Source organism: Octopus bimaculoides, chromosome 7 (assembly GCF_001194135.2).
Source record: "Octopus bimaculoides isolate UCB-OBI-ISO-001 chromosome 7, ASM119413v2, whole genome shotgun sequence".
NCBI classification, from domain to species: Eukaryota; Metazoa; Mollusca; class Cephalopoda; order Octopoda; family Octopodidae; genus Octopus; species Octopus bimaculoides.
This window is the reverse complement of record NC_068987.1, coordinates 19,569,083-19,579,652: the sequence shown is the minus strand read 5'-3', so window position 1 is coordinate 19,579,652 and position 10,570 is coordinate 19,569,083. Positions and strand designations below refer to the sequence as shown.

General features: G+C 34.3%; 1 protein-coding gene across 10 annotated transcripts in view; it reads left to right on the top strand.

Annotated features, from left to right (window-relative positions):
• The window catches only part of LOC106872891 (probable phospholipid-transporting ATPase IA), a 427,279-nt gene that overhangs the window by 345,187 nt on the left and 71,522 nt on the right, over positions 1–10,570 (top strand). For all 10 annotated transcript variants that reach the window (XM_014920050.2, XM_052969323.1, XM_014920053.2 and 7 more), the window contains 5 exons: positions 3,303–3,392; positions 4,634–4,716; positions 5,166–5,271; positions 6,386–6,463; positions 7,294–7,404. In XM_014920050.2, the coding sequence (XP_014775536.1) occupies positions 3,303–3,392; positions 4,634–4,716; positions 5,166–5,271; positions 6,386–6,463; positions 7,294–7,404 (468 nt within the window). The remainder of the gene's footprint in view (positions 1–3,302; positions 3,393–4,633; positions 4,717–5,165; positions 5,272–6,385; positions 6,464–7,293; positions 7,405–10,570) is intronic.

Here is a 10,570-nt window from a genome sequence, read left to right as displayed (position 1 = left end):
GACATATACACATACAGTCTTTGCGCTCTCTCTTTATCACTCTCTAAAAAGAAAAAAGTCGATTTTTTTTTTTACATACACACTGAAATAGGGAAACATCTTTTTTTGCGGTGATTACTTATCATTTCATCATTTCAGATTTTATTCTATTTCATGCATTTGATATTTGTAATCTCTTTGTTGTTTTGATTTAATTTTCTTAATACAACATTACTTACAAAAATAAGCAATGATCAATTGGGTAGTTCCAATTAAATAAGTCCAGAAGTTAGGTTAAATATATATACATGCATAAGTACCATGAATTCTCATTCTACAAACTGGCGAAGGATTCCATGAATACTTTACCGGACAACATTGGGTAGTAAGCCCAGTAGGTATTAAATATGTAACTGGAAGAGGTAATCAATTTTAATCAACTGTTCCCTTGCCCTAAAATGTGTTATTTTGTACCTCCATTAAAAAAAAATTTTCTTTTTCTCTTTATATTTACTTTTTTTTTACCTAACTCAGTTCATTGATTTTTTTTTCTTTTTAATATCCCTGAACATTCAATCCTTCAGCTTTGACTTGTTATCATTTGATACCTTCAAGAAAAACTTTCTCAAGATCTACCAGAAGTATATTGTCAGTCACTGGACAGTAGTGACTACAGCATCTGCTCTGGCAGACCATTCCATGTTTCTTTCCTTTTTTTTCTTCTTCCTCTTTGGTAATGTTTGTTGTTGCTGCTGCTGATGATGATGATGATGATGGTGGTGGTGGTGGTGGTGGTGGTGATGGTATTGTTATTGTTGCTGTTGTTGTTTTATCAATCTCTCCATCTGTTTGTAAAGAAAAGCTATTTCATTTCTTTATAGTATTTTTAAATGCCTTTATTCTGTGCCAACATGTGTACAGCATGGAGAAACTTCAGTTAACATCTGATATGCACAAGCACACAATCACACTCACATATATACGCACACACTCACACTCACACGTATATACATAGATATAAATACACATATATATACACACACATGAACTATATATGATTGTTGATATTTGTTGAATCAAATTTCTGTTTTATATTTGCATATTAATTTTCCTATTATCATTGTTATTATTATCAATACTGATTAACTTAATTCTTTTTTGTTGTTTTTTTTTATTTATTAAAAGACATAAGTAATAATAAATATGTGTTGGAATTAAAGACATTAATTAATTTTAAATTGGAATGTCATTAATGAAAAATTAAACCAGTCATCTAATAACTCAGTCTAAGTGTTATTATGATGTTTGTGTATATATATATATATATATATATATATATATATATATATATTTGTATGGTTGAAAGCATGTGACAAAGTAGTTACAAATTTCACTTCAAAATCATGAGATCTGAAGTTTCAGATTTGATCCTACTGCATAACAACTCAAGCAAGTGCCTGCTATCATGGCCTCATCTCTACCCAAGCCTTGAGAGCGAAATTAAATTATATAGACATTGTGTAGAAGCTTGTCTGGTTGACTGCTCCTGTGATGCAAAGAAGCAGCCTTTTCTCCAAACTCTCATTTTATTTCTGTCTGAAGATTACATTAACCCTTTACAATTTAAACCAACCATGTCCAGCCATCATATTCTAGCTGTTTTTTTAAGTTCAAGCTGACCAGATCTAGCTTCTCACACCTATCCTACTACATCATTCTAAAAATAAACATCACATCCTCAATATCCTGAAGCTACAAGTTGATGCAAGATTTAAATCAAAATGATGTGAATGAATAAGCATTACATTTGACATGGTAATCTGAATGCTGAAGGGTTAAAGGGCCACATGTCTGTGGAATACTCAGCCTTTTACTCTCTAACTCAGCAGGTAGTCCTGTCAATCAAGCAAGTGGAGTGCTCACCATCGAAGCCAACACTCTATGACTAGCGTGTGTGATGTATGTACACAGATGTTAGTATAATTTAAAAGCTCAGCAGACAAGATTCCCAACCTCTGGACAATTAATCTAGAGAAGAATGAATACTCTGGAATAAAACCATTAATATCTCATGGCTTGTCATGAGAGTGGCTGAAGACAAGAACACTTGAAGTATAGATTCTACACTGAGACATACACACAACATGGCCTTGCCCAATACAATCACATAATTTGAGAGGATAGACCAAGAGAGAATGGGTATGCCTGTAAAATCTATGTGGCTTAGTCTAACATTATAAAAACCTGTCTGCAGGGAGTCTTATCAAATGGTAGCATCCCAGATTGTTCGTTGGTGTTATCTGCAGCAAGTTATTTGTGTCAGTGTGCATTTAGTTTGATTCATGCTGTAAGAGGTTTGTTAAGGCATGTGTGTGCCATCCATTTCATGGGTATCTTATTGTATAAGGTTGTAGTTATCTGACATGTTGCACTTGTTGAGTGAAGTGATATACAGATTTTTTTTCTTTTTGCCTACATACAAACATGTACATACAAAGAGAGAGAAAGTCAGTATTCAAGGAAAGATTATACTCATTATTTGTGTGTGTGTGTGTGTGTGTAATAAAATATCTTACATTTACACTTTCAAAGTATAATTTTTTACTCCAATTCAACAAATGTCATTGTCAGAGGACAACATTCTTTGATAATTTTATCATATTTCAACCATTTTTGCAACAAAAGAAGCTACATTCTGTGTTCCTATCATTACATAAAAAAAAAAGAAGAAAAAAATGGCAGAATACAACAGCTTCATGAACATGATATTCTTCTCACGGGGAAAAACCATGTTTACAATTTAATAAAATGGAATTTCATAAAGTACACTTAAATTTTAGATTGGTGCAGGCATCATTGTGTGGTTAAGAAGCTTGTCCAAGGCTCTTTCCCCATTATAAATATTCTGCATCACATTTATTTGAAATCTTCTTTGAAATATTAGGATGCTACATGGAAAAAAATGGATGGTAGATGAACAAGCAAACAGTTGGCTTGATAAATGTTCATTACGGCTCATTAACCATATCAGAGCACTTGGCTTTCTACACCTTTACACTCCATCTTGAACATTAAGGAACAATTGAAAAGAGTGGAGACATTAGTCAAGTACCATTGCTTCTGTATGAAACTCGGGGTAATCGTCCCAAGTTTCACTTGTGCATGCACTTAAACTACCCAATCACAATCAGGGTTTCATTACAGTATGTCATTCCTTTAATGATATTCAAAAATTAAAGGGATTTTGCTCTTGCTTTATTCAGTTGGTTAATGTTGACATTCCCACAGGGTATTTAATATTCTTGTGTACCATTCCATTGTAGGCCACCAGAGAGACACTCCGTCGACATGTCCAAGATTTTGGTGAGCATTTACGGAAAGACAATGATGTTGCTCTTATTATTGATGGTCAGGTAAGGAAAATGTTTCATCATATTTCAGAGAATGGGGACTGTTGTAATAACTAAAAAAGATTATGCCTATTTGGCTGGTTTTCTGTAACCGGTGGTTAAGAAAGAAAAACAAAAAAAAACAAAGCTTTGTGAATGTATCATATGATGGTGGAATGGAAAGTTTTTGTGTATTTTGAAGCAGAATGGCTTTGATCAAGGATCAAAACCAAGTTGGTGACTCTGCTTCCTGAGGAAAGTAACTAAAACAATGATAAATAGGTGATGTATTTGTGGATTTGCAGTAGTTTTGCCTCACTGCAGAGCACTGTATCTCTTCTTTAACTTTTGGTCAACCAAAACATTGTGAGTGAAATTTCTTTGATAGAATTCATGTGCAATCCTATCAGAGGAACCATTGTTGTTTACAGACGGTAAACTTAATATGTTGCCTCACTTAACACACCATCACCAGAGCCCTTTCTGTAGCAAACATTCAGGACAGATTTCCTTTCTGGGGATAATTTCCTCCTATCAGCCTTGGATGCTGTAGAAAGGGCCATAGCAGCTATCCTTCCTCTCTGATTAAGCATTGAAAAAAATATAAATAAAAACTATGTTGATACTTAAGAATGGTAAATAATGTGCAAGCAGTAGCTCTAGTTTTTAGTCATATATCTTCGTTCCATTACAGTGGGTTGTTAGTAATGACTTTTTTGTGCTGAGTGTGGAAGGGTGAATAGAGAGTATTGAACAACCAATTAAGAGGTTAGGATTCATATTGTCACCAGCACTGCTTTTGCCTGCCTATAGGACAAGAGACTTAAAACTAGCTGATCTCTACAATTGAGACAATGGGATGCTGCTTGTGATGTATTTCAGTGCTGTAAGTAGTTACTGCACTGAAAAATTTAGTTTTTTTTTTTTTTTTTTTTTTTTTTTTTTATAAAGCCAAGTTAAATTCCAGTTGCAGTGAAATCTACTGTGATAGACTGATGTTCTATCCAAGGGCAGTTTTGTTTCTCATTTGTTAAACACCATGGAAACTGTATGTATACATGACCCTAGAAGTTCATATGAGTCTGAAAAGAATTAACTAAAAGATTTTTATTGATTGGATTAGGGCATAATTCTGAAAAAAGAAAATGGTTTAATGCAGTATGTTGGTAGTTGTTCTTTCTATAAAGAATTTTGAAAGTTGATAATGTTATATGTTATGATCTGAATCACTGATTGACTGATAATTTTATATTTATCTTCATTAGACATTGAAATACGCCCTCCTCTGTGACTGTCGACAAGATTTCCTTGACATTGCCGTTTCATGTAGATCAGTCATTTGTTGCCGGTAAGTCCAGTTCTCTCTCTCACTCTCTCTCTCAGTGCCTAATGGTTCATATATATATTCTCTTTACTCTCTGTAAAACAAACAGTGAGTGGAATTGATAAACAGAAACTGCACAGAATCATGTATACATGCAGGTGTATGAATATTGTCATTTTCACTTTGCTGCTTGATACCATCTTAGCAAAAAAAATGGTAATATCATGTTTACGTTCCCCATGATCAATACATCTTTTAATTCTGTGCTAATATTGGTTAATGGAATGAATAAATAAAAAAATCTCTTGCAAAACAGTTAAGTGTTGGTGACAGGAAGAGCATCAAGCATAAAACATTACCTCAAATAAGTATCCATCTGACTGATGTCAGCATGGAAAAATAGATGTAAAATGAACAAATGAGTGAATAATTAATATATTGATTTCATCCTTTTTCTTTTTATTTTTTCACAGTGTATCACCAATCCAAAAATCAGAATTAGTAGAACTTGTCAAGCATTCTGTGAAAGCTATAACTTTGGCCATTGGAGATGGTGCCAATGATGTTGGTATGATCCAGGTATGTGGATCCATTTGCAGCTATAGTGTCATTATGAATTCTTCATATATTTTCTTTCCTCTTTTGAGCTGTAAATCTAGTTAAATATCTCGGCTATGTCATTGAAAAGTTTGCTTCTCAACCAAATGGTTTCAGGTTCAGTCCCACTTTATTATCAAATGGACTGATTCTGAGTCTGCTTTCCTAAGCAGGAGGAAAGAAACTGGAAGAGGGCACTTTTCCATGCCCTGGGGATGGCAGAGTAATCTGGGAATTTTGCGTGGGGTTTACCTAAGTGGACTGCCCTGGGGTTTCTAATTATTTATTATGATTTATTTCTTTTATTCATTATTATTTCTTTAATTTGTATTATATATCCTCTGTTATATCAATTAATGTGTTTGTATTACCCTTTGATTGATGTAAACCCCACCTGGTTTTGTATTGTTTTTGCTTTTGATTTGTTTTTGTGTGTTGTATCTCATCCTTCGATATTGGCTTCTATGTCTTGGGCCCTTGTGGCCAATAAAAGAGATCATTATTATTATTGAGAATGTGGCAAACTGGCAGAATCGTTAGTATAACGGTATTTCATTTTTGAGATTAGGAATTCTGTACATTATTGATGAACGCTGGAGAGTAAATCAACCAAAATGTTATGGTAACAATAAACAAGATGAGGACACGTGTCCATCTAATGTAAATAATATAAATAAAGTATTTCATTTGTTGCTATATTCCTAGTTCAAATTCTACCGAAGTCAACTTTGCCTTTCATCCTTTCGGCGTCAATAAATTAAGGAACAGTGAAACATTGGGATCGATGCAATTGACTAGCCCTCTCCCCTAAAATTTCAGGATTTGTGCCTATAATAGAAAGGATTATTATTATTATTGTTATGGATTATGTAGTTATAATTTTCTTTTTTTTTTTTTTGTTGCTAATAGTCTTAGCAACTAATGCTTAATATTAATTAACTTCAAATTTTTTTTATCTTTATTTTTTGTTTTGTCTCTACAAATATTTTTGGGACTCTTTCATCATGTGTTTCTGTAGAATTAGAATTTCATGTAAATGTAATGTGGTGCATCTTTGTATTTTTTATTTTAAAACCTGTTTGTCTTACTTTTTCAGTCAGCACATGTTGGTGTAGGTATCAGCGGTAACGAAGGCTTGCAGGCAGCATGTGCTTCAGACTATGCTATAGCCCAGGTAGAGTATTCCAGAACTTCTGGTGACATTCTTTGATTTGCTTTATTTTTCAGTGATTTTCCCATTCTATATTGGTATTTACTGCACAAAGCAAACCTTATTTCAGTGTTGGTTTTTTTTCCAGGCTATGTCTACATGTCTGTATTTTATAATCCATAGAAACAACCCAGTTGACTATAGTGAAATATAAGTACAGGCATGGTTTTGCAGTTCAAAAGTTCACTTTTCAACCACATGGTTTTGAATTTAGTCCCATAACATAGTTCCTTGTGCAAGTGTCTTTTATTACACCCTTGAGCCAAGCAAAGCTTTGTGAGTGGATTTGGTTGACAGGCTGAGAGAAACCCATCATATATACATTTATGTATGTATATATACATCTGTTTGTGTCTCCTTGTCTCGGCATTACATGATAGTTGTAAATGAGTATTGCTTTCATACAAGCTATGTCATTCATTTCCAATATTCTTTGAAAGCACGTCTGGCCATGGAGAAACATTACCTTGGTTAGAAACAGGTGATGGTTGGTTGCAGGAAGGACCATCCTGCTGTAAAGAATTTGCTGCAACATTTCACTCTGACCCATGCAAGCATGGAAAAGTAAACATTAAAACAAGAATGATGGTGTTGGTGGATATGAGTGTCTTGGCAGAACGCCTTATGAACTTCTTTCATGCTTACACTTAACACATCTTCGCTGTTCTCTTTCTTAAACACTCATCATCATGTGCACATTGTTGCAAGTTTTCTGCTTATGTATAAAACTTTTTCCTTTTTTTTTTCCATTTCACATATATATCTACATTTGTGTGTGTGTATTTGTATTTCAGTTCCGTTACCTAAACAAGTTGTTACTCGTCCATGGAGCCTGGAGTTACTCAAGACTGTGTAAACTTATTTTGTATTCTTTCTATAAGAATATTTGTCTGTATGTCATAGAGGTAAGTTTCACTTCTTTTCATGCATTCTGCTATTGAAATTATAACTTCATCTGTTTAACTGCTACTCTCGACATTCTCTAAACTTTCCAGTTGTTGGCATCCTTTTGTCTCTGGAGACAATGGAGTTGCGCATAAACTAATCCAGTCTGGTTTTTACATTTCATGCCCTCTCCAGTTTTGCACAGGCCTGGGCTGGATGTAAAAAAATCCTGGGTAGCCCAATCGTCAGGATTCCTCTCTCGACCTTACTGACGTAGTCCAAAGGAGTGCAGAGCATTACGTTTGGCACCAGCTTGGTTGCAGGAGCTGCCAGAAGAGTGTCGAGTCAAACACTAAACTGCCCACAGGGCTCCACTCCGGATTTCTTTGAAGGTTCTCTCCTTTCTGTAACCCTGTATAGGGGCCCATACTGGGTACTGTCAGCTGAGCCCGGGACTCGTGTCAGGCAGGGTCGTCACTCACTGAAGTAGTGAAGAAAACCGCTACCCACTACCTTCCAGTAGTACAGTAATATTCCATCAATTTATTGATCTTTGCAGTTGACAATCAATGCATCTTCATTATTTGGTCCTTCCATCCAGTTATCTATTCATTGACCCATTCCCTCTTCAATCCATCTGTCTGTCTATTCATCAAACTATTTATCTATCAAGCTGTTTGTCCAATCTAGCCAGCTATCAATAGATCAAACCGTCTGTCCATCCTTTCTATGAACTCATAAACAAAATACTACATTCTTGGGAACTTCAATGCACACAGTTTGGCTGTTGCATTCCTCCCCAATATGATTCTGCTGGTTTAACAATCAAATCTATAGAGACTGACTATAGTTTCTTCCATTCCTAAGAAAAGCATCTTCTCTAATTTTATCAAGTACCAATCTACTTCTCTCTGTTTTTCAATGCCTCGCAGAAGTTGTAAACAGTCATAAATAACTGCCTAAGAGACTTCACCAAAACTGTTTACATAGAGCTAAATCTACTGGAGTTAGGCTCCCCTACACAACCAAAGATATTAACACTCTTGACAACTTCATTGAATGTAAAGTCTTCAGATATGTATGTCTTCAGAAATTCTTAGCTAAGTTGATTACATAGTGATTCTCATCTCTTGGATTTGCAATTTCTTGTCAGGACATTATATTGTTGTCTACAGTGAAAGGGTTCATTCCAACACCCATTCTATCAACTCTGATGTTCTCCAAGGATTACTTAAATCTCTCCCAACACTTAAGTGATGGCCTACTTGCAGTTACTAAGTACACATGCACTCCCACATAGATGATACCACCCTATACCCCACCTTAACTTTTCCACATGCAGGCATCATCTACATAGAATTCATGGAACTTAGAACAATTCCTGCCATACTGGCATTGCTCCCATGGACACAGGCTTAAAAATAAATTTTTGTTCAACTTGATTTTCTCCAATGCCAAATTCATTTTTACATCAGACATATATTATAGTGGTTTCTTGTAGACTCCCCCTTAACTTTTCCACATGCAGGCATCCATCATCTACATGGAGCTCAGATGCTTCATGTCATATCAGCATTGCTTCCATGGACACAGACTTCAAAGCAAATTTATTTTATTCAACTTAATTTTCTCCAAGGCCAAAGTCATCTTTACATCAAACACATTTGTTTCTAGTACACACTTCATTGTAAGACATTTTTCATCATAGAAATTTTGTTCAGAATCACTTCATCACACTTTGTCATATACTGTACTACTCTCTTCATCACTCACTGTCACACTAGCGCATATTTTTACTCTATTGCATACTGTTAGCTTAGATTTATTTGCTCTTTGCCATAACTCACTCAGGGCTGTAAAGTTATTACACAAAACCTTTAACTCTAGCTCCTCAATTTACAGTATCTTTGTGTTGAACTCTGACTTCAATTGCTTTATTTGTAATTGGTCTCATATATTTCTTAATATTGAGTGAAAGATCACATTCATATCCAATGTGAATCATCAGACTTCTTTTTAGCAAATTAACCTGTTAAAATTTTGGTTTAAAGGCAGAAGTTATGCCACTGGTGATTTCTTTTTATATTATTTAATGAAAAAATAATAAATAATAAATCAACATTAGATGAAACTTGCAAAATGATAAACAAGGCTGTTTTTATCAGAATGCTATAAAATTAGAGATAAAGAAATAAATTATAAGAATAATATAAAATCAGGAATGTCATTGTTTACCAGCTTAAATATAAAAAAAAGGTAAAAGTCAAAACTAAAAGAGTATATACTTAAAGCAACTTAAAAAATGACTATTTTGAAAAAACTAAACTCAATTCTATACATAATCTTTACTTTGCGGTATTAAATCATTTTTGAAATGCAAAATTTTGAGAGTCTATGAATGATTAAGGGAAATTTAAAAGCATTTATTCTGTAAAATATTGAGAAGTTTATCCTGACAAAATGTACCATAGATTGCTTATTGCCACTTTAGATCATCTCGATGTCAGAGCAAGGGAAGATGATGGTTTCCCTGTGTTTTTTATCCTTTTCTTTTTTTTTAAGAGACATATGACTGTTTCTTTTAAATTTCAATGGTAAAAATATTATAGTGAATAATAGGCTCCTGGGTTTACTGGAGGGGTTTTGTTGTGTATTCTGGCAATTCACTTAAAACACTGGGCTACTAGAAATAACAGCAAAATCACCCTTACATCACATCCTAGCATCTTTGAAAGAGAAAGTCTACATGGGACAGTGTAACAATAGGTATGCAATCCCTGAGACCAAGACAAGATGGTGTGCCCAGTAAGGTCTGATTTGTGGCTACAGTTTTGCACAATTGTTAGAGCATAGGATTCAAAATTGCAGCCTTGCAGTAGTTGTTCTGGATCTTGGCATTTTGAGTTCAAATTCTGTCCTGCCATGGTGAACATCACTTTTCATCCTTTCATACTTTTGAGACATTTGAGACATTCAACTTTTACGATGAAAGTAAACAAATAAAGTTTGTTTTTTGTTTTTTTTTTAGAAGCATTGAGATGTATTGTAAGAATAGAAATAAATTTATATCTCAAACGCATGATAATGCTATAAATAGCGTGATCAGGATAAATTATCCATTTATTGCAGAAAAATACGCTACTGGCCAGCCATGAGACTCGAACTCATCTCTGTGATTACGCGTCA